Source organism: Aristolochia californica, unplaced genomic scaffold (genome assembly GCF_029961685.1).
Source record: "Aristolochia californica isolate CCGP_79_NKW_82.1479 unplaced genomic scaffold, dmAriCali1.0.hap1 SCAF_9, whole genome shotgun sequence".
NCBI classification, from domain to species: Eukaryota; Viridiplantae; Streptophyta; class Magnoliopsida; order Piperales; family Aristolochiaceae; genus Aristolochia; species Aristolochia californica.
Genome location: NW_027182290.1, coordinates 23911141 through 23934761, shown reverse-complemented (window position 1 = coordinate 23934761; position 23621 = coordinate 23911141). Strand labels below are relative to the sequence as shown.

At 37.8% G+C, this 23621-nt stretch overlaps 2 protein-coding genes across 4 annotated transcripts; one reads left to right on the top strand and one right to left on the bottom strand.

Annotated features, from left to right (window-relative positions):
• Positions 1-792: 792 nt before the first annotated feature.
• LOC137941686 (pentatricopeptide repeat-containing protein At3g62890-like) lies at positions 793-3650 on the top strand. Its single transcript, XM_068787206.1, has one exon. It carries the CDS (start codon positions 966-968, stop codon positions 3342-3344), a length of 2379 nt encoding a protein of 792 aa, XP_068643307.1. The 5' UTR covers positions 793-965; the 3' UTR covers positions 3345-3650.
• A 468-nt stretch (positions 3651-4118) lies between these two features.
• LOC137940048 (nucleobase-ascorbate transporter 6-like) lies at positions 4119-9597 on the bottom strand. 3 transcript variants are annotated; one of them, XM_068784965.1, is made up of 15 exons: positions 9071-9597; positions 8615-8806; positions 7680-7777; positions 7402-7578; positions 7213-7313; positions 7046-7121; positions 6809-6868; positions 6286-6470; positions 6001-6097; positions 5778-5864; positions 5643-5701; positions 5446-5537; positions 5177-5254; positions 4932-5092; positions 4119-4581 (listed from the first exon to the last, which is right to left on the bottom strand). In XM_068784965.1, exons 2-15 carry the CDS (start codon positions 8724-8726, stop codon positions 4363-4365), a joined length of 1602 nt encoding a protein of 533 aa, XP_068641066.1. In that variant the 5' UTR covers positions 8727-8806; positions 9071-9597; the 3' UTR covers positions 4119-4362. The 3 variants fall into 3 exon arrangements, with proteins under 3 accessions (XP_068641066.1, XP_068641065.1, XP_068641064.1); XM_068784964.1 differs by having other exon boundaries at positions 8615-8814; positions 9071-9596; XM_068784963.1 differs by having other exon boundaries at positions 8615-8814; positions 9127-9596.
• Between the last annotated feature and the right edge of the window lie 14024 nt (positions 9598-23621).

Genomic DNA, 23621 nt, shown 5'->3' with positions numbered 1-23621 from the left:
TGCCACCCCTAGTGGGGCATTCTAAACTGGAGGCCAAAGTTTCTCTATAAGAAGATTTAGCTACTTTTATAGTCATTTGGGTTGCTCTAGCTAAGAACATCTACATAAAAAAAATTAAAAAATAAAATCTTTGACTCCTAGTTAAATAACCCTCCCTCTATGTTTACAAAAACACGGAGGGGAGGGTCCCTTCCCTGTACACAACTGCAAAGAGGACAATTTATACAGACAACGCTATCTAAGGATCTGGATCATATACTGATTCAATTTAGATGGGTAATTATAAAAAATAGAGTTTCGGCAAATCTTCAAATCAACTATTAAGGGATCCAACAAGGTACTAGATCAAAAGTGGAATTAAGAGTTTAGCATCCTATAAATCTCCGATCTAGCAATGGATGTTGGCTAGAAGAAGCTCGAAATTGTCCTAATCCTAGCCCACCTCTACTCATCAATTTGGCTTTTAATTGCAAGAAAGTTAAGCGTTAAATTCTAATCCTTCACTATGATTATTATTTTTAGGTTTTGGGATTGGTTATTGGCCGAGTTCAGATATTATTTGCCAAAAGTGAAACACTGTGTCTAGTTTTTGACTAATCCATGTGTTTTAGGCCTTATTAATTTGGCAAGAGGGACGCAATTGATAAAGACCAAATTTCCTGGAAGCGGCAAGGCTGCTCAGATCGGAACGCAACACCGCCTGTCTGATTTAGTTTTTAGGCTACAACTATACCGTCAACCCATTTCGTGGAAAAATTCTTATGTACAGCAAACCAGGTCTTAGAGGTCATTCTTCTAACTTCTAATGGCCATCCCATTATTTGTTTAGCATTTTTGGATTTTTTTTCCCCTCATAGCTTCGTGGGGTGTATTAGGGGCCGACGTATTTCCAGTCAAATCATGGAGTCCACCTACTGGCCACGATTTTGAGATTGTACCGTTCTGTTTTATCATCTCTGAGGTTCATGAATGCCCAGCTTTCTTCTTCGTTGAGATCATCTATAAACGGAAGTTCGATATCGAAGCCGACCATAAATTTCTCGATTTTAGAAACTCTGTTGCAAAAATGTCGATATTTGGAGCACTTCAACCAGCTTCACTCTCAAATGATTGTCTCGGGGTTCATCAACGATACATATGCTGCGAGCCGACTTTTAAGATTCTCGACCACTTCACACTTCGTTGGCCTGGACTACTCTCGCAGCATTCTCAATCAAATCGGAAACCCGAATGGTTTCATTTGGAATACAATGATGAGAGCCTACGTTGGTAAGAATTCCCCACAAGAGACCATTTTCCTCTATAAATTTATGTTGAAAGAGAACTTTGCACCCGATATTTATACGTTCCCAATTGTTGTCCAGGCATGTTCCCTTCGATTCTCCGATAAGGAAGGGGAACAGATTCATAGCCACGCTTTAAGAATGGGTTTTCATTCGGATGTTTACGTCCAGAACACTTTGATTAATATGTACGCCGTTTGCGGGCGTTTGAGCGATGCACGCCAAATCTTTGATAGGAGTCTTCTGCTGGATTCAGTTTCGTGGAATTCAATTTTAGCGGGTTATGTTCAAGCAGGAGATGTTGAAGAAGCTATTACGATTTATAGTAGAATGCCCGAACAGAACATAATAGCTTCAAATTCTATGATTGTTTTATTCGGAAGAAGTGGTCGAGTGGATGATGCCTGTAGGGTGTTCAATGAAATGATTCATAAAGATCTAGTCTCATGGAGTGCAATGATATCTTGTTACGAGCAAAATCAGATGTTTAGAGAAGCTCTTATGATCTTTACCCATATGAATGACGAGGGAGTTGACATGGATGAAGTAGTCATGATTAGTGTTCTTTCTGCCTGTTCGAATTTGTTGGTGATTAAAGAAGGGAACGTTATTCATGGATTGATTCTCAGACTGGGATTTGAATCCTATGTGAATCTTCAAAATGCATTAATTCATATGTATGCCAGCTGTACTGACCTAACTGCTGCACAGAACATCTTCCAAAAGAGCCAAATTCTAGATGAAGTCTCTTGGAATTCAATGATAACTGGATATTTGAAATGTGGGCTCATAGGGGATGCCAAGATATTATTTGATGCCATGCCAAAGAAAGACGTAGTTTCATGGAGTGCCATGATATCTGGCTACACTCAACAAGATCGATTTTCAGAAACCTTAGCCTTGTTTCATGAGATGCAACTTACAGAAACTAAGCCTGATGAAATCACCTTAGTGAGTGTGATCTCAGCTTGTACTCGCCTTTTTGCTCTAGAACAAGGCAAATGGGTTCATGCTTATATAAGAAAGAATAGGGTGAAGATCAATGTGATTCTTGGTACAACGCTTGTAGACATGTACATGAAATGTGGGTGTGTTGAGAATGCGTTAGAGGTGTTTAATGGGATGGAAGAAAAGGGTGTTTCCTCATGGAATGCTACTATAGTAGGATTAGCCATGAATGGGTTTGTTGAAGAGTCTCTTGAAATGTTTTCGGACTTGAAGAAATATGGAGTAAAACCTAATGATGTAACCTTTGTGGGTGTTTTAGGTGCCTGTCGACATGTGGGCACAGTAAATGAAGGATGTCACCATTTTAATTCTATGACACAGATCTACAACATAGAACCTAATGTTAAGCATTATGGTTGCATGGTTGACCTTCTTGGCCGAGCTGGTTTGCTTAGGGAAGCAGAGGAACTGATAGGAAATATGCCTATGAAGCCAGATGTGGCCACTTGGGGTGCTCTGCTAGGTGCCTGTAAAAAATTTGGTGATGCAGAGATGGGAATGAGGATAGGAAGAAAGCTGATTGAGCTTGAGCCTCAACATGATGGGTTCCATGTTCTGCTAGCTAATATTTTTGCTTCAAAAGGAAGGTGGGATGATGCAATGGAGATTTGGGGAATGATGAAGCAAAATAGGATAAAGAAAACTCCAGGCTGTAGTATGATTGAAGTGGAAGGGGTTGTCCATGAATTCTTAGCCGGAGATAGAACTCATCCTCAAACACAAGATATTGATAATATGTTAGTTGAAATGGCCCGGAGATTAAAGATGGCAGGTTATGAACCTCGGATTGACGAGGTTGCTTTTGATATTGAGGAGGAAGAGAAGGAAACTAACCTTCATAGGCATAGTGAGAAGCTTGCCATTGCTTTTGGCCTAATTAGCACTAGTCCTCCAATGCCCATCAGGATTTTGAAGAACCTCAGAATATGCATTGATTGCCATACTGCCGCAAAGTTCATCTCAAGAATATTTGGACGGGAAATTGTGGTCAGAGATCGCTGTCGCTTTCATCACTTCAAGGATGGTTTATGTTCATGTGCAGATTATTGGTGAACAAATTTTCAGCTAAATGTAGATGTAATGTTAGTGATCTGCAACAAAAGCTGTGCTGTGCTTAGCATTCCTTTGATGTGAGTGATCTCATCTCTGTGAATTCAGGGTCCCTGTGAGCTTCCCGGATAACATGGAGCTATGAGAAGCTATGTCATTCTGGTTTTTCCTTGATCCTTTCGCAAAGGATTTCTACCTCTTCATGGCACATCTAGAACTTGCCAAGTTTGTTATCTGCTTTCTTGTCCTATGCATTTTGCTGTATCTTTCTATTAGTAATATCAATACCGGTGACCAGGCTATTCTCATCGTCAGGTTGATATATTACCTTCTGTCTCATTCAATTTCTTTTAATCCAATGTTTACAGACAAGTGGTAAGGTACCAAACTATTGGAAAAAGAACATGGGGACTATATCAAATCAGGAATCAACCAGGAATTTTGATGACTCAGAAGACTCGGTGATGCTCCAAACCTGGTTTTTGAAATGGCGAATATGGCTTCTGAACAGGGAACAGATGCAGTCTCTTTAAATCAAACTTAAGAAGTTATAAATTAAACTTGATTTGCAGTTATGTTTGAAACATTGCTCCTCTCAGATCCAAAAGTCTAACAGTGATAGAGATTCTTATTCTAAGTTTCAGACGCGGAAAACATTTCCTATGTTACTAACCTGCATAGAGTATTATTCAAAAGGCTCTTGCTCCTTCAGCTGGTTCAGTAGCCACTCATTCCGGTGACTTCAAAATACACTTTTAACCCGTAGAAGAAGAAAAGAGAAATAAAGTAGATCAATCCTTTGCCGCTACTATAAAGTTAATATCCGTTTCACCTATCAAATATACAAAAAGGAAACAAATGTAAAGAAAGACCAAAAAAAACAAAATGTAACTGGTGTTCCCTACTAAAGGGATTTTATCACACTAGGCTGTCTGTCAAGAAGGTAAGAAAGAACATTTAACGCCAGATAAGCGTGCTACACGGAGGCAATATATTCACTTCTCTCAAGGAGGCCTTGCAATCACACTGAGGGGAAGAATTTGTTGAGGTTGAAGGGGAGAGAGTAGAATTCCTCGCTTCTGGTGTCTGTCTTAAATGAGCGGAACTTGTCCCACCAGTGATATCCTCTATCTTTCCTTGTGGCACTGTCTCTCCTGTGAAGGGTGCAGTCCAAAAAGAAAGCTACCACTCCAGCAACAAATGGTTCGGACGAGAATGGAACATTTATCATGTCGTTGAACTGCCCAAGAAGAAAGAGAGACTTGTAAGTGGGGTGTTTATGATTTACGTGATTCAGAAAAGCTGCACTCGAGTAAAAATTTCTAGCCTTTTTCTCTTATGCACCACTGCCACTGGGTTATTTATTCACTTCACCAGTGCTCATTTTCCTTTCCTCATATTTGTTTTCTGGCATTGTTGTCAAAAATTTTAGAAAAAGCAAATTGAAACATGTATAAAGAGAAGAAATTTCAGCTTACAACAATAAACCACAGCATAGAAAACCCTTCTCTAAAACCTTTTTTAGAACTACTCAGTTAGTGTCTTTCTAAACTTTCTTCCCTCCAGTAAAGTAAATAAAAGCTTGCATACCCATCTTGCACCAGTGTGAACTGGACCATAGCCCGCTACTGCTGTGTACTCGTTGAAGTACTGTGGCACCGACAAGCCCATGAAAACAGAGAAGCCCAGAATGAACTTGGTCCTGAAACTGTTGAGATTGCAGAACTGAAGGAAGCTCAGCCCTCCCACACCTATTCATGGGCAAAGAATACAAAGCAACATATATCATCGAGTACAAAAGTCCTGAATAAACTACTTAGTTCAGTAATACATACCCACATAGGCAAAGAAAAGGCAATACAAGGCTGCAAAGATAGGTGCTGGAATGGAGGCAAAGACAGCTCCAAATTTACCTGGTTTGGATGATTTGCAGTTAATGATTACAAAGAATGACTGTTAGCTGAGGAAACATTTTAGTGCATTTCAACGGTCTTCAGTCAACCAAAACCTTCTTTTTCTCCACAAAATAATTTCTCAGTTTCTATTGTACTTGATGTGCAAGTAAGGGAAGACAAAAAATTGTCAAGATATCAAACCAACATACCTAGAACAGAAAAGAATATCATGAAACCTGCTGATATTTGCACAACTCTCCTGCTACCAACTCTTGTCAATGCCAACAAGCCAGCATTTTCTCTGTACAATAGGAAAGAGTACGACCTTGCAGTCAATCGAATCAGTTTCCATTTGGTAAACCATAATTACAGTCAGAAGCCATAGACATAAATGATGTGGTCTTACACAGATACTGTAGACCCGCTTAGTGTACCAAACAACCCATCCAGCAATATGCCAATGCCCTGAAATTTCCTTTCTAGTAAGCGAAAGATCAACACTAGCACACTAGATACAGAAGGGTTTATTCTGATCTAATACCTGCCAACCAATCCCACGACTGAGGATAGAAGGTGGTAGCGGTGTTGCACTTGCATATCTTGAAACAACAATAAATGCGCCGGTGGACTGTTATTTTTTCAGACATGGCGAATGAAAACCCACAAGAGAATTAGTAAACTTTGTTTGTTTGAAAATTATCAATCTAAGACACAAGGAAATATCTACACAAAAAAGTACTGACAACTCAACAACCAGAAAATACCTCAACAAGTCCAACAAAGGCAGCCATCATCATAGCAAAAGCTTCCCCAGCATCAAAACTGGGAGCTCCCCATTGAAATGGATATGGAACTCTTATCCTACATAAACATCAGACCATAATTCATCTAAAATAACAACGTAAGGCATCCAAAACTGTGTACATAATAGCCAGAAGGAAGAAGTGGAATTCCAATCCGCTTAGGAGCCAGTCATAAAGCTGAAAACAATGAGGCACTAATCATTACATAAAAAGAAAAAGGGATCTTTAAGATACAATGAAACTCACCATGGAGCAGCACTAACCAGCCCAGCCCGATCAGTTCGGCAATGGATCTGTGTCTTTGGGGGCGAATGCTTGTAAGCTCCACCCACAGTTAGAAGGTGTGCATAAACCCATACTATAGCAATGGAAAATATGACAGCAAAACGATCAAAGACAGGGGTCCGTGCATGTATTGCATGCGGGATATACTGTGCCAATCCATTTCCAAAAAGCAGTGTGTTCAGTAAATTGAATAATTATAACAAGAACCAACAACACAACTACATATACACAGTGAACAAATACTAAAGATTTTAATACCAGCGCATCAAAGGTGAAACATCAGATTAAAGTTCTTGTTCTACAAGTAAATACTTTTCTGTAATAGCCACTGGTGAATATGGGCCTGTGTCGAATGACAAAGTGGAAAAGGAAGTAACTCCAACCTACTATATACTTGATCCTATTGCATTGACTATAGCACAAATAGAATATCTTTTCTACCATAGCACTATATCATTAGATACTGGTATTTAATCGATCTTACCTGCGAAAGAATGACCAATGCAATTATCTCTGGAAGTCCAATCTCCACACATTTTGCAACCTTACCAGCACAAAGAGGCGTTTTAGACATACTAAGATATTTACGGGATCTTGAACAGGTAAATAAGATTTACTTAGACCTATTTGGTAGAAAAAATCTACATATGATAATTTCTTCACCAGATGAGATACAAAGTTTAAACTTTTCAAAGGAGAACAAATATAACACAAGCCTCACCCCAGGGAAGCCAAGCTCATAAAGCCCAAACCCAACTAAAGAAATCAATGGCACTGCAGCTAGAGGACTTAAGAACCTGAGAGAAGCGAGGGCACATCACAGCTAAATTATGTTGATGCTATATAAGTATACACGGTGCCTAATGACAATAATAAAAGTAAGCCAACCTAGTGACATTGCGCCAAAGTCCACTGAAACCAATTACAATCTGAAGGGTTGAAGCCACAATCAGGGCACCTTGGACACCACGCATAATTTTTAAGAATTTCTGAACAAATTCAGAAAAGATAACCCTTGAGTGAAAGTCAACATGTAAACAGACAATCAGAAAGTAAATGCCAGTGTTTGATTCTCACTTGATGAGGATCAGGCACGTCACTGTATCTGTTGGCCAAAATTATTGAAATGGTGGGAGCAACAAAAGTGTATGATCCACCAATCACCGCAGGTAACCGGGTTCCAAAGAAACTTTGGAAGAGTGTATTCAAACCAGCTACAAACAGGAGTGTCTGGATAACTCTTGCTTTCTCATCCTGAGAGAAAAAAAAAAAAACATAAGATCATCTGGAGAAAGTTATAACAGTAATGAAGTACATAAAAAAGCTTAAATTAATCAAACAACTTGAAGTCTCACATTTCCTCCTCCCATCTGTGGAACAAGAGCAGTAGGAATGATTACAGTGGTCCCCAGCATAACAAGGTAATGTTGGAAACCAAGTAGAATTGCTTCCGCTGTAAAGAAATCCCAAGAGAAATGTATTACATATATTTGTATACAGCCTGAGAAATGCAATGTGTCATATGGGAATCAAAGATGTTTACATCTGGCTTGTAGACATGCAAATCCGTGCAGTATTAAAATCAATAAGAATACAAGAGAAATGTCAGACATACAAAAGATTTAACCCATAAAACAAAAAATTAACAGGAAAAAACTAGAGAAAAAAAATCTTATATCCATCCACTGCAACTCTAAGAGAAACATGACAGAAGAATCAATTCCAATTAGACCTCCTCGGCAGCGATTCAAAGTCAAGAAGAAATTTACAATCGCATTCCCTTCCATTTTCTCACTCTTCTTCGTCTCCCACAACTAAAACAAAACTCAGATCAGACTATGCGCACTGTGAATGTCAGGAAATCAGGCAACAGCTGAGATAGATAAAACCAAAGAGAAAAAATTAAATTTTTATCACCTCCATTTATTGTAAATAACAGTTAAGGAAGAGAACAGTAAAGAGTAACTTTGAAAAACAAAAATTGAGATTATGTAAAGTATGGGTGAAACACAGCAGGCAATCCAGGTGTCTAGAGATAACAACTAGTTACACAATTGCAAGTAAAAATAATGGCTATAAAGAACACAAACAATCTGCAAATATTATATGTTTGCAATAGATAAGAAAAGGATGATTCATTTTAGAAGCTTCGCATCAATGTTTCCAGAAATGGAAATGGAAATGCAAATGAAAAGTTCAGTAAAAAGATGCAAAAGAAGTAGCAAAGACACAAGAAAATGCTGTTAAGATATAAAGTTCCTGCAAAAGTTAACACAGCAGAAGAACTCACGCCATGGAGGAGGACTAGTGATACAATACGCAATATTGGGAAGCTGATCCTTCACAGGATGTGGATGCAACTCATCTTGTTTGGGCGGCGGTGCGGCGCCTCCACCTGCCATTTTTTCTCTACTCTTCCCTCCTTTTTTTCTCTAGAACTTGTAAGCAGCCTCCGAGTATCCAAAATCCCCACAACCGAAATCTTCAATGCTAACAATCAGACAAGCAAAGTATTATCAAAATCCACCTAGACAAATTACCACTCAGTAGTACAAAAGTCCCACCCACTCAGTAACTGAATAAGTGAGACGAAAAGGCAAAACAAAGCGGCGACCCACCAAAATACAGATATGAAAACTAAATCTCGAAAATGAAATCAAAGCAAAACCAAAGGAGCACTCAGACAGCACGACAGAAATGCAAAACAACATTAAAAAGAAGAACTGCCAAATATCCGAAAACCCACCGAGAAAGAAAACAGAGAACCTGGAAGTGAATCCAAAGCTGAGTTGAGAAACGAACCAGCAAAATGCTGTATTATCAGTTAAAACCCTCTGCAAATGAGGGTGAAACAACCCCAAATCCCAAGGCTTTTACTGCCGAAAAACCCTCACAAGGAATAAAAAAAAAAAAAAAAGCGAAGGACAACCAAATGTCCAAAAGCTAGCAAGAAACCAGACTCCTGCAGAAAGGAATCTCTCTCATTCTTGTTTGTTTTTCAAGGTGGCTTAAAGATAAAGATAAAGGACCTCCACCACCTCCCTTCGTCGCTCACTCTTATGATTAACAATCTCAAAGTAATAGAACAAAAGCTATAAAAATATAATCAAAGAATCTCTCTCGTCTGTTCCTCCGCTCTCTCTCTCTCTCTCTCTCCAAAAATCACAGCAATGATATAGAAATAGGGAAAATTTTCACTCCGCTTTTCCGAGTGTTTTCCTCTTTACGCTCAATGACTGAACTGTGAACAGAGAGGGAAGAGAGAGAAACCAAAGAATCGAAAACCGTAATGCCAACCGACACATGATAGCTAGCACATTCGTTTTTCACACCACTGCAGTATGTAAAGAATTGAGTTACAGTGACTGATTTATCCCTCTACTGTTCTCACAATGACACTGACATCTCCTATTTTCGCCTCCCATCAGACTCTGTTCATTTCGATGGGACGGATAGCTTCGGTAGTTGGGGATGTGAAATTTTGAATTCTCTTTTGTTCCAGTAAAACCAGTAATGATTTGAATTTAATGAAAGTCCAGCCATTGATGCAAGTTTTGATTGGAAGGTACTTTGTGGTTCATAGATCAACTACCGCTTCAAGATCTACGTAAGGAGAGATTAAAGAGCGGCGCGGGTAGTCTGTACGAGGTACCTACGTGGGTGGAACTTGGAAGGAAAGAGATAGCGTCGCGTTACGCGCATGAGGAAATGTGGCGCAAAATGGGGGGAATTTGGAAAGCAAGGCCAATGTCCATGTGGGTTTGATCCCGTGGTGGGGCCCATAAAGAAGAAAAAGACTAAAGAGAGCGTTACTTTCGCTCTTTTTCGGGCCATCTTCCACGTGGGACCCACATCCATGCAAAAAAGGCTTATTTTATGGCCTATGGGAGAGAATGTGGGTTGGCTTCCCGGACGCGTAGCATTTTGCTTTATATTTGAATCTGACCGCTTTTAGGGTTTCAAATTGCTCCAAATACCCATTTTTTATCCCGTAGCTCGTAGGGGTTCGAATAAAGAGAGATAGAGGAGGGGTAAAAGTGAGTAAATCTAATCGATCGCTGAAAAGTTATTATCGGTCAACCATGTATAATAGCAATATTTTTGGTTCCCTAAGCGTATTGCTCGATCGTAACATCGATTTAACATGTTTTCAAACTTTTCAAAGATAGGGTTGATCCATGAATCATATTTTATTGATTAATCATGCTTTATAGTGTTGGTTATGTAGAATTCTAGATAATCAATTATGTTGTAGAATATGATAAATCATGCTTTATAACCTTATTTGACAGGATTCTATACTATCATACGTGTCTGAATGATCGATCATACTTTATATTGCTTGCTAGTTGTATTATGGAGGATCGACCAAGCAGGATGATAATTGATAATTGCCATGCAAAAAGTGAGCCGATCAGATGAGATGACAAAGAAGTGATCACTAGCGTGGGGGAGTGGAAAGAATAAAGAAAATTGAAAGTTCCAGTAGATCTTCTCTTTACTAACTCAAAATTCAAAATTCCAGGTGAATCATGGGAACGAGTTTTCAGACACATTTTGATCTTGTTCTTAAACAAAAAAAAATTGATAATGAAAAATTAATAAAAGAACTTTAGAGTAGAGATTTCATAAAAGGAAAAAAGTAGTCAAACAAATTACAAAATCATGAATGCACCTTATAAACTCTTCTATTACTAAGCTGGATTTCTTTTTGCTGAATCAGACCATCTGTAGGAAACACTGCCATTAAGAGGACACTCTAAGTGAGATTAAAAGCAGTTGTACCCTTGAACTAATTAGATGCTCTAACTGTTGGATCTAATAAAAAATTTGAAATTCCTAATCTAATGGATCACTCACTAATCAGTCATTAGAGTTATTAAAATGTAATGCTTCAAATGAGCAGAGTCTAAAGTTTAAATGGACTAAATTTGAAATTATGGAAAACATTGGAGTAATCCAAAAAATTGTGTGTTTCTCAATTTTTTTATTTAGCCATCAAAATCAGATTAAGTGTCTTAATAATTATTTTTTTTCTTCTTCAACATCATTTTTTTATTCTATTTATTCATGATTAATGTTAATTAGAGATTTTTTTTATTTTTTTATTAATTTTAACAATAAATACAAATAATGGCATGGTTATATATATAATGAGGATAATAGCATTCTTGTAAATTACATGATTTTTCTAAGAAATAAAAAGTTGGGTAGAACCAGCATTGGTTGGACTTGAGTCTAGCTGGACTTGAGTCTAGCCTCCCCTCTATAAGCTCTCCCTCTAAGGAGGTCGACCCTTGGTAAAGGTAACACTCCTTGATACACTCTTTCATCTATTCCACCCTCCTACTTAAAACATGCTCCCTTCCTTAACCTATAGCCCTACTAACCTTTGGGCTACTCCTACATGCCCTTGCACCCCATCCACAAGTCTACTCACTCATTCCACACAAATTGCCACTTTCCTGAAACAACTCCCCTCCTCTAGAACTTCATTTTCTCTTTCCTATTTCCACTCAAATTCTCTTATATTCTCTCTAAATCCACTCACATTATTCTAGATCCTTCTATATCTCATCCTAGTCCATAAGTTCTCCATTTTCCTCCTCTATAAGCCCACAAACTCTTGCCTAAACCATTCTCTCTATCGAGCTCTCCTATAACCCACCTGAGCTCTTTTATCTCAAACCTAACTCTAGTCACTTCTCCAAAAACTAACCATCTTACCCTTTCGTCTATACCTTAGACTACCCTAACAAACCCTAAAAACTCTTCCAACATCCTTTTCTCTCATCCCTTAGTCTTGTCGTACTTGAAACCCTTATTGGACCCTTTACTTTCATAAAAAAAATCCCAAGTAAAACTCTCCCAAAACCCACATACATCATGGCTAGAAGTTTCATGGGCCTTTGAACTAGCCTTTGGAGTTTTTGCATGTACTTGGAGTCATAACACTCTTTCTTAGCATTTGATCCTTTCCTTTCTTGAACCTAACAAACCTTTTAAATTTTGTCATCAACCAAAAAATATCGTCATCATAAAAGTTAGTGCCACATGTTAGAAATTTATATCGTGGCCGGAAGATCCATGGGCCTTTCAAGAAGTTTATATCATGGCCGAAAGATCCATAGTGCCCTTGGTTGGAAATTTATATCCTAACAAGAAATTCCATGGGCCTTTAAATTGGCCTTTGGAGTTTTTGCATGCACTTGGAGTCATGACACTCTTTCTTAGCATTTGACCTTTCCTTTTCTTAAACCTAGCAAATCTTTTTAAATTTTCTCATAAACAAAAAAATATCGTCATCATCAAAGTTACAATCACTAAGGCCCCGTTATTGCCGTTGTTTGGAAATTTATATCCCGGCTAGAAGTTCCATGGGCCTTTCAACTAGCCATTCGAGTTTTTGCATGTACTTAGACCCATGACACTCTCTCTTAGCATTTGACCCTTTCCTTTCTTGATCCTAGCAAACCTTTTAAATTTTCTCATAAACAAAAAAATATTGTCATCATCAAAGTTAGAATCACTAAGGCCCATTAGTGCCCTTGGTTGGAAATTTATATCCCAATTAGAAGTTCTATGGGCCTTTAAAGTAGTCTTTGGAGTATTTGCATGAACTTGGAATCATGACACTCTTTCTTAGCATTTGACCCTTTCCTTTCTTGAACCTAGTAAACCTTTTAAATTTTCTCATAAACAAAAAAATATTGTCATCATAAAATTTAGAATCACTAAGCCCTCGTTATTGCCCCTGGTTGGAAATTTATATCCCGACTAGAAGTTCCATGGGCCTTTCAACTAGCATTTGGAGTTTTTGCATGTACATGGGATCATGACACTCTTTCTTAGCATTTGACCCTTTCCTTTCTTGAACCTAGCAAACCTTTTAAATATTCTAAAAAAAAAATTGTCATCATCAGAGTTATAATCATTAAGGCTCCGTTAGTGCCTCTGGTTGGAAATATATAGCACGACAAGAAGTTCTATGGGCCTTTCAACTAGCCTTTGGAGTTTTTGCATGTACTTGGAGTCATTACACTCAGTTCTTAGCATTTGACACTTTCCTTTCTTGAACCTAGAAAAACTTTTGAATTTTCTAATAAAAAAAAATATTGTCATCATCAAAGTTAGAATCACTAAGGCCCCCGTTAGTACCCTAGGTTGGAAATTTATATCCGGGCTAGAAGTTCCTTAGGCCTTTCAACTAGACTTTGGAGTTTTTGCATGTACTAGTAGTCATGACACTCTTTCTTAGCAAATGACCCTTTCCTTTCTTAAACCTAGCAAACCTTTTAATTTTCTCATAAAAAAAACCGTCATCATCAAAGTTTGAATTACTAAGGCCCCGTTAGTGCCCCTGGTTGCAAATTTATATCCCGCCTAGAATTTCCAAGGGCCTTTCAACTAGCCTTTGGACTTTTTGCATGTACTTGTAGTCATGACACTCTTTCTTAGCATTTGACCCTTTCCTTTCTTGAACCTAGCAAAACTTTTAGATTTTTTCATAAACAAAAAAATATTGTCATCATAAAAGTTAGAATCACTAAGGCTCTGTTAGTGCAACTGGTTGGAAATTTATATCCCGGCTATAAGTTCCATGGGCCTTTCAGCTAGCCTTTAGAGTTTTTGTATGTACTTGAAGTCGTGACACTCTTTCTTAGCATTTGACCTTTTCCTTTCTTGAACCTAGAAAACCTTGTATATTTTTTCATTAACAAAAAAAAATTGTCATCATCAAAGTTAGAATAACTAAGGCCCTGTTAGTGCCCTTGGTTGGAAATTCATATCAAAGCTAGAAGTTCCATGGGCCTTTCAACTAGCCTTTGGAGTTTTTGCATGCACTTGGAGTCATGACTCTCTTTCTTAGCTTGTTACCCTTTCCTTTCTTCAACCTAGCAAACATTTAAATTTTCTCATAAACAAAAAAAATATCGTCATCATCAAAGTTAGAATCACTAAGGCCCCACTAGTGCCCCTAGTTGAAAATTAATATCCTGCCTAGATGTTCCATGGGCATTAGAACTAGCGTTTGGATTTTTTGCATGCACTTGGAGTCATGACACTCTTTCTTCGCATTTGACCCTTTCCTTTCTTGAACCTAGCAAACCTTTTAAATTTTCTCATAAAAAAATATTGTCATCATCAAAGTTAGAATCATCAAGGCCCAGTTAGTGCCACTAGTTAGAAATTTATATCCCGACTAGAAGTTCCATGGGCATTAGAAGTAGCGTTTGGATTTTTTGCATGCACTTGGAGTCATGACACTCTTTCTTAGCATTTGACCTTTTCCTTTCTTGAACCTAGCAAACCTTTTAAATTTTCTCATAAAAAAATATTGTCATCATCAAAGTTAGAATCATTAAGGCCCAGTTAGTGCCACTAGTTAGAAATTTATATCCCGACTAGAAGTTCCATGGGCATTAGAAGTAGCGTTTGGATTTTTTGCATGCACTTGGAGTCATGACACTCTTTCTTAGCATTTGACCTTTTCCTTTCTTGAACCTAGCAAACCTTTTAAATTTTCTCATAAAAAAAATATTGTCATCATCAAAGTTAGAATCATTAAGGCCCCGTTAGTGCCACTAGTTAGAAATTTATATCCCGACTAGAAGTTCCATGGGCCTTTCTACTAGCCTATAGAGTTTTAACATGTACCTGGAGTCATGACACTCTTTCTTAGAATTTGACCCTTTCCTTTCTTGAATCTAGCAAACCTTTTAAATTTTCTCATAAACAAAACAATATTGTCATCATCAAAGTCAGAATCACTAAGGCCCCATTAGTGCCTCTGGTTATAAATTTATATCCCAACAACAAGTTTCATGGGCCTTCCAACTAGCCTTTGGAGTTTTTGCATGTACTTGGACTCATGACACTCTTTCTTAACATTTGACCCTTTCCTTTCTTGAACCTAGAAAACCTATTAAATTTTCTCATAAACAAAAAAATATTGTCATCATCAAAGTTAGAATCTCTAAGGCCCCGTCAGTGCCCCTACTAGGAAATTTATATCCCGCCTAGAAGTTCCATGAGCCTTTTAACTAGCCTTTGGAGTTTTTGCATGTAGTTTGAGTTATGACACTCATTCTTAGAATTTCACCCTTTCCTTTTGTTGAATTTAGGACCCCTTTACTAATATCTTGAACAAGGTGAGAGAATGACAAAGAAAGAGAGAGAGAGAGAGAGAGAGAGAGAGAGAGAGAGAGAGAGAGAGAGAGAGAGAGCTCTCAAGTAGATAAGAGAGAAGAGAGAAAAAAGGGAGAAGAGTTTAACACTAGAGAGGAAAGCTTCACGATGAGAAGTGGAGATCTACTTCTTTCTTATTCATAATTCGAGTACAAACACCTCTATGTATAGTAGAGTAAAGTAGTAGAGTCCAAGTAACATTGAACTATCATTCTCCTAATTACATTCAAACTATAACTCTTAAAGATAAGTCAATTATAATATAATAACTTAACATAATTAGAAGACTAACATAACTCAAACTCAACCTCTTCTATGAGGACGTGACCATAAGATAGAGATGCCAGCTCGTGGCTATCATTGTGGGTCCCACATGATCTTTTATCTCATTTGATAAGGATCCCAGCTCGTGCTATCATTGAGGGTTCTACTTGATCTTCGAATTTTCCAACTCGTATAAGCTCGTGATATCTTTGTGGTTCCCACATGATCTTAAAATCTTCCAACTCATGTCAGCACGTGCTATTTATCTTCCAACTCGTGTCAGCTCGTGTAATGAGTCATCAAGTCATATCTCGTTCTCATGGTGGGTCCCACTTTGTAATACTCCCTCTCAAGCTAGGGGTGAAAAAACATCGTAAACGCCCAACTTGCTACAGATGGTGGACAAGATCTTATGAGTAGCTGGTTTGGTGAAAATTTTTGCAACTTGGCTCTTGGAAGATATATGTTTGAGAGATAATATGCCGATTTGAATTTTTTCTCGTATGAAGTGGTAGTCTACTTCAATGTGCTTTGTTCTCTCATGGAAGATCGGATTTGATGTGATATGTATTGCTGCTTGATTATCACAATACAGATCCATAGGAGCTTCTTTATAAAATCTTAGTTTAGTAAGAAGGGATCTGATCCATAGAAGCTCACTAACTGTGTGTGTCTTGGCTTTGCACTCTTCTTTTGCACTAAACTATGCAACTACATTCTGCTTCTTGCTTCTCCATGTAACCAAGTTTCCTCCAATCATTGTACAATATCCCGAAGTAAATTTTCTGTCATCTAGGGATCTGGCCCAGTCTGCATCTGAGAATCCTTCTGTATTGAAGTGACCATTGTTCTTATAGAGAAAACCTCTTCCTGGAGCTCCTTATCTCAATATTCTTTCTAGGGCTTGCTAGTGACTGAGTTGTGGTTTGTGCATGTATTAACTTACCACACTTAGTGCATATGATATATCTGGCGTTGTTACACAAAGATAAATCAATTTTCCCACAAGTCTTTGATATTTTCCAATATCCACGTCTTCCCAGTACCTGCACATAATTTTGTATTTGAGTCTATAGGGGTTTCCGTTGGTCTACACCCCATCATTCTTTTCTCCTCCAATAAATCAAGGACATACTTCCTTTGAGATAGTATAATCCCATGTCTAGACTATAGTATTTCAATACCCAGAAAATATTTACGTAGTCCAAGATCTTTTGTCTTGAATTCTGCACATATTTTTTCTTTGGTTTCCTGGATGCCCTCGGGATCACTATCGGTTAAAACAATATCCTCAACATATACTACCAAAATCACCTTGCCTTTTAGGTGTGTCTTTAATAAATACAGAGTGATCTACCAAACATCTATGGAATTCAGCCCGCATGAGGGCTTGGCTAAATTTTCAAACCATGCTCGAGGAGACTGTTTCAAACCATACAAGGGTTTCTTCAATCGACATACCGACTCCCCCACAACCACCTAACCAGGTGGTTGATGCATATAAATTTATTCCTTGATATCCCCATTAAGAAAAGCATTTTTCACATCAAACTGATATACTTACAAGGAAGAATTAGCCGCCAGAGATAATATAATACTTACTGAGTTCATTTTGGTCATCGGGGAGAATGTTTCCTCATAATCAATTTCATAACACTATGTATAGCTTTTAACAACAAGGCGAGCCCTAAGGTGAGCAATGGACCCATCCGGATTATGTTTCACTGTAAAAACCCACTTGCAATAGACATTTTTCTTATCTGATGGAAGAGGAAATAGAGCCTATGTCTAATTTTCATATAGTGTCTACATTTCTTCGTCCATTGCCGCCTTCCACCCTGGATGTTTGAGAGCCTCCTGATAGGACTATGGGAATGATATGGAGTAGATAGAATAAATAAATTGACAACATAAAGGAGATAAACGATGGTGAGACACAAAATTGGATATGGGGTGAGAAGTAGAGGGCCTAGTGCAAGTTTTGGGTTCTTTTCGTAAGGCAATGGGATGAGTATCATATTGTGGGCAAAAAACAATAGGAGAAGATGGACTTACCTCGGTGGGATCCTTAAACTTAGTAGCTGTGGTGTCAGCCTGTGTGTCTGGGGGTTGACCAGTTTTCGTAGCATGGGGCACAACCGGTCGAGGAGAATTTGGTACTAAAGATAAACCTGGAGGAGCATTGTTAGAATAGTATGAAGAGTGTTAAAAAAAGTGACATCCTTGAACACAAGTAAACGTTGGAGAGTGGGATTTTAGCAAACATAACCCTTTTGTGTGCGAGAGTATCCTTAAAAGATACATTTGATAGATTTTGGATCAAGTTTACTGTGTTGTGGGGAGGTAATATGAACAAAATATTGACACCCGAAGACTTTCAAGGGAAGTGAAAAAGGATCATCATGTGGTAACAATAACGAGTATAGGGATTTACTACCTAGAACGGAAGAGGATAACCTATTTATAAGAAAACATGCGGTAAGGATGGCATACGACCAATAAAAGTATGAAACTTTCATGATATATAGTAAACTATGAGCTACCTCAAGAAGATGACGGTTCTTCCGTTCTGCTACACCATTTTGTTGAAGGGTGTAGGCACAAGATGTTTGATGGATAATACCATTCTCTTGACAAAAGGAGTCAAGGTCTCTATAAGTATATTCTTTGGCATTATCAGACCAAAGTACTTTTATTTTTTGACCAAACTGAGTGAGTACCATAGCATGAAAGGATTTAAATATAGACGGTATTTCAGAACGTTCTTTACAAGAGAAATAAACAAGTGGTACGAGTAAAATCATTAATAAATGTAATAAAGCACTTGACTGGGAAAATATTTGGGACACTCAAAGGTCCCCATACATCTGTATGAATCAATGAAAAAGGAGTAATAATTTTAAGTTTTGGACGAAGTGTGTATGTAGTCTTCTGGTGTTTGCTCACATGACAAATTTCACAATTTAACTCTGACCTTTCTTTAAGAGTAGAAAAAGACGATGAAGAGATTGTGCGGATGGATGTCCCAATCGGTTGTGCCATAGACTTGTCTCAATTTTATTGGTTGAACAATATTTATTTTAGGCATGTCCAAGTAGTAGAGCTTTTATGGTCCTGAGTTAAGTACCTTTGTCTTCCGCTCCTAACTGACCGGTCTTTTGGGTAGTATTTTCTAGGTGCTTAATATTTGGTATCAGAGCGGGTTCCCACGTCGCAAGTTCGACTCACGAAACACGCAAAGGCTAGAATAAAATATTGGTAAGTCCTTGTGATAAGCCTTGGGTCGAGCCAGTGTCGTTGCGCGGGTGCAAAGGCTGGATTAAAATACTGGTAGGCCGCGTCTGGGTATTATCGTGGTCGGGCCAGTGTTGTTGCGCCGTTGTGGTTGTCAGCTTGCGAAGGTGGGGTGTGATGTTATGGTCCTGGGTTAAGTACCTATGTCTTTTGCTCCTAACAGGCCGGTCTTTTGGGTAGTACTGGCTAAGTGTTTAACAAGAGCCCCCCTTGTTCACGGCCTTCACCAATCACATGCTTCGTTATAAGATCCTGAAATGCACAATAAGTGGGCGGCAAGGTGATGGACCAATTAAAATATATTTTGAGCTGACTAACAAATAAAATATTCAAGGGAAAATTAGGAACAAAAAGAATATATGTGAGCAGAAGTGATGGTGTAACAGAATTGGATCATTTCCCTATAACTTTAGTTTGAGAGTCGTTAGCTATGTTAAAAAATTTATGTGAGAGACACGGAGAAACTGAGTGTAGTAGATTTTTTTTACCTGTGAGATGCTCAGAGGCCCTTGAGTCAATTATCTAGGATGAAAAGGAGGCAGATAACATACCTGAAGCGGTGGTGGCTACAGCAGTTGAGGAGGAACTTGGAGTAGAATCCATCAGTATTTTCATTTTCTAGAATAAATCATTCTCATCATCGGTAAGGGTTTTCTTTTCTATTGATGTAGTAGACTGGTCCTCTGTGTCACTTACTACTTGATTAGCCTTCGTCTAGTCCGGTTTGCCATGGATTTTATAACATGTCTCTATAGTGTGGCCATATTTTCCACAATATCTGCGTTCACTGTAATAGAACGTATCTATAGTGTGACCATATCTCCCACACTTAGTGCATTCCTTGTCATATGTTCTGACAGAACATTTCCTTCCACCTCTTCCTCGTCCTCCTCTATAATTTTTTCCACGGCCTCGGCCGCGGTTGGATGATGTTTCCTTATTCTCAGAGTACATAGTGGATGATACTTCAGTAGTAGAAGGAGAAGCGTCTGGAATACGGAGCAATGTGACACATACATCATCAGAAGTGGGAATAGAAAAAGCGCTAAGAAGTTGACTTTTAGCAACTTCGAGATACGGTTAATATTTGCAAGGCATATGGCATTGACTAAGGCTTCTTTATGTTTTTCTTGGACAGAGACATCCGTGGAGGTAGGCTGAGCTATTTTCCATTCTTGAATAAGGCCTCTAAAGTGAGCCAAATATTCATGGATATTTTCTCCTTGTTTAGTGTTAAACATTCTTTGAAGAATATCATATGGCATGTGTAAGTTGTCGGAGCTAGAATACAACTTAGCACATGTCTCCCAAATTTTTTTAGCAGTATCAAGATGAATAACATTGTTGAAGATAGGTTCTTCCATGTTGTTGATAAACCAACTAATAATCAAAGTATCATTTTTTAACCACTTGTTATAAAAAATATCCTCTTCATCAATAGGTGGTCCATGGTTGGTGAGGTGACCAAGAAAGTCTTTTGTTATAAAAAACCTACAAACCGATTTGGGCAAACCCATGAAATTTGATACCCTTTGCAAGGGTATAATAGTAATTTTGAGTATATTACTCTTGTGACTCATGTTTTCTTCAGCCATAATAGGCAATTCAAAAAAAAAATTCTCCAATCAAATATTAATCAAAACAAACCAAGTAGAGTTCTTCAACCAACTCAGTTAATGGAGAGGCTTAGCATAGAAGCTAAGTAATCATATTTCTGAAATTCAATGAATAACCACTCATAATAGGCTCAATAACAATCTTCTTTATCAGGGAATCTTGTTCCCAAAAAATTATAACTTTTTATGAATAAATCTCAATATAAATTGGTCTCGGTCAAAAAAATTTCAAACAGATAAAAATGCCCTGGTAACTTCTTATAATCTGAGATGCATACATCTCCATAATCTCATAAGATGAAGACATCCATATAAAAATCTATAAACCATCGTCTAATATCCAAAACCAAGAGCATGAATCAATAATATAACTGAGCTTCAATCTGGCTTCATAAAGAGCCTTCTATGAGTAGCTTTGATCATAACTTCTTAGAGCATTCCTTTGACATAGGGATCCTAAATTTGATGCTTTGATACCATGTTCAATTTAGGACCCTTTTACTGGTATCTTGAGCAAGGTGAGAGAGGGAGAAAGAAAAAGAAAGAGAGAGAGAGAGAGAGAGAGAACTTCAGGGTAGAGAAAAGAGAAGTGAGAAAAAAGGGAGAAGAGTTTAGACAAGAGAGGAAAGCTTCACGATGAGAAGTGGAGAACTACTACTTTCTTATTCATAATTTGAGTACAAGCACCTCTATTTATAGTAGAGGAAAGTAGTAGAGTCCAAGTACAATTGAATTATCATTCTCCTAATTACATTCAAACTATAACTCTTAAAGATAAGTCTATAATATTATGATGACTCAACATAATTAGAAGACTAATATAACTCAAACACAACCTCTTCTATGAAGACGTGACCATAAAATAGAGATGCCAACTCATGGTTATCATTGTGGGTCCCATGTGATCTTCTATCTCATATGATAAGGATACCAACTCGTAATAACTTTATGGGCCCCACTTGATCTTCAAATCTTTCAACTCATGCCAACTCGTGCTTCGTATCTTCCAACTCATACCAGCTCGTGTGATGACTCATCATGTCATCTCTCATTCTCAAGGTGGGTCCCACCAACTCGTGCAACCATGGTGGGTCCTACTTTGTAACACCTTTCTTGAACCTAGCAAAAATTTTAAATTTTTTCTTAAACAAAAAAATAACATCATCATCAAAGTTATCACTGAGGCCTTGTTAGTGCCACTCATTAGAAATTTATATCCCAACTGGAAGTTCCATGGGCCTTTAAAGTAGCATTAAGAGTTTTTTTTGTACTTGGAGTCATGATACTCTTTCTTAGCATTTAACCCTTTCCTTTCTTGAACCTAGAAAACCTTTTAAAATGTACATATAAACAAAAAATATCATCATCATCAAAGTTAGAATCACTAAGGGCCCATTAGTGCTCCTAGTTGGAAATATATATCATGGCTAGAAGTTCCATTGGCCTTTCAACTAGCCTTTGGATTTTTTGCATGAACTTGGAGTCATCACACACTTTCTTAGCATTTGACTCTTTCCTTTCTTCAACCTAGCCAACCTTGTAAATTTTCTCATAAACAAAAAAATATCGTCATCATCAAAATTAGAATCACTTAGGCCCCGTTATTGCCCCTAGTAGGAAATTTATATCCTGTTTAGAAGTTCAATGGGCTTTTAAACTAGTCTTTGGAGTTTTTTCACGTACTTGGAATCATGACACTCTTTCTTAGCATTTGACCCTTTCCTTTCTTGAACCTAGCAAACCTTTTAAATTTTAGCAAAAAAAAAAATATCGTCATCATCAAAGTTAGAATCATTAAGGCTCCGTTAGTGCCCCGGGTTGGAAATATATATCCCGACTAGAAGTTCCATGATCCTTTAAACTAGTCTTTGGAGTTTTTGCATGTACTTGGAGTCATGACTCTCTTTTCTTACAATTTTACCCATTCATTTCTTGAACCAAGCAACCCTTTTAAATTTTCTCATAAACAAAAATATATCGTCATCATCAAATTTAGAATCACTAAAGCGTTGTTAGTGCCCCTGGTTGGAAATTTAAATCCCAACTGGAAGTTCCATGGACCTTTCAACTAGACTTTGGAGTTTTTGCTTGTACTTGGAGTCCTGACACTCTTTCTTAGCATATGTCCCTTTCCTTTCTTGAACCTAGTAAACCTTTTAATTTTTCTCATAAACTAAAATATATCATCATCATCAAAATTAGAATTTCTAAGGCCCCGTTAGTGCCCTTGATTGGAAATGTATATCCCGTCTAGAAGTTCCATGGGCCTTTCAACTAGCCTTCGGAGTTTTACATGTACCTGGAGTCATGACACTCTTTCTTACCATTTGACCCTTTCCTTTCTTGAACCTAGGAAAACTTTTAAATTTTCTCAATAAAAAAAAAATATTGTCATCGTCAAAGTTTGAATCACTAAGGCACTGCTAGTGCCCTTGGTTAGAAATTTATATCCTGGCTAGAAGTTTCATGGGCCTTTCAACTAGACTTTATAGTTTTTGCATGTTCTTGAAGTCTTGATACTCTTTCTTACCCTTCCTTTCTTGAACCAAGCAAACCTTTTAAATTTTCTCATAAACAAAAAAATATCGTCATCATTAAAATTAGAATTAATAAGGCATTGTGAGTGCCCCTGGATGGAAATTTATATCTCGTCTAGAAGCCATGGGCCTTTCAACTAGCCTTTGGAGTTTTTGGATGTACTTGGTGCCATGACACTCTTTCTTAGCATTTGACCCTTTCCTTTGTTGAACCTAGTAAAACTTTTAAATTTTCTTATAAACAAAAAATATCGTCATCATCAAAGTTAGAATCACTAAGGCCCCGTTGCTGCCATTGGTTGGAAATTTATATGCCAGCCAGACTTCCATGGGCATTTCAACTAGGCTTTACAGTTTTTGCATGTACTTGGAGTCATGACACTCTTTCTTAGAACTT

Excerpts from the sequence above, each read along its gene's own strand:
- LOC137941686 (XM_068787206.1), top strand. The coding sequence starts at position 966 with ATGAATGCCCAGCTTTCTTCTTCGTTGAGATCATCTATAAACGGAAGT.
- LOC137940048 (XM_068784965.1), bottom strand. The coding sequence starts at position 8,726 with ATGGCAGGTGGAGGCGCCGCACCGCCGCCCAAACAAGATGAGTTGCAT. Across the intron at positions 5,255-5,445 it reads GATATTCTTTTCTGTTCTAG|GTAAATTTGGAGCTGTCTTT; the intron begins GTATGTTGGTTT and ends CATCCAAACCAG. Across the intron at positions 5,093-5,176 it reads CCTTTTCTTTGCCTATGTGG|GTGTGGGAGGGCTGAGCTTC; the intron begins GTATGTATTACT and ends GCCCATGAATAG.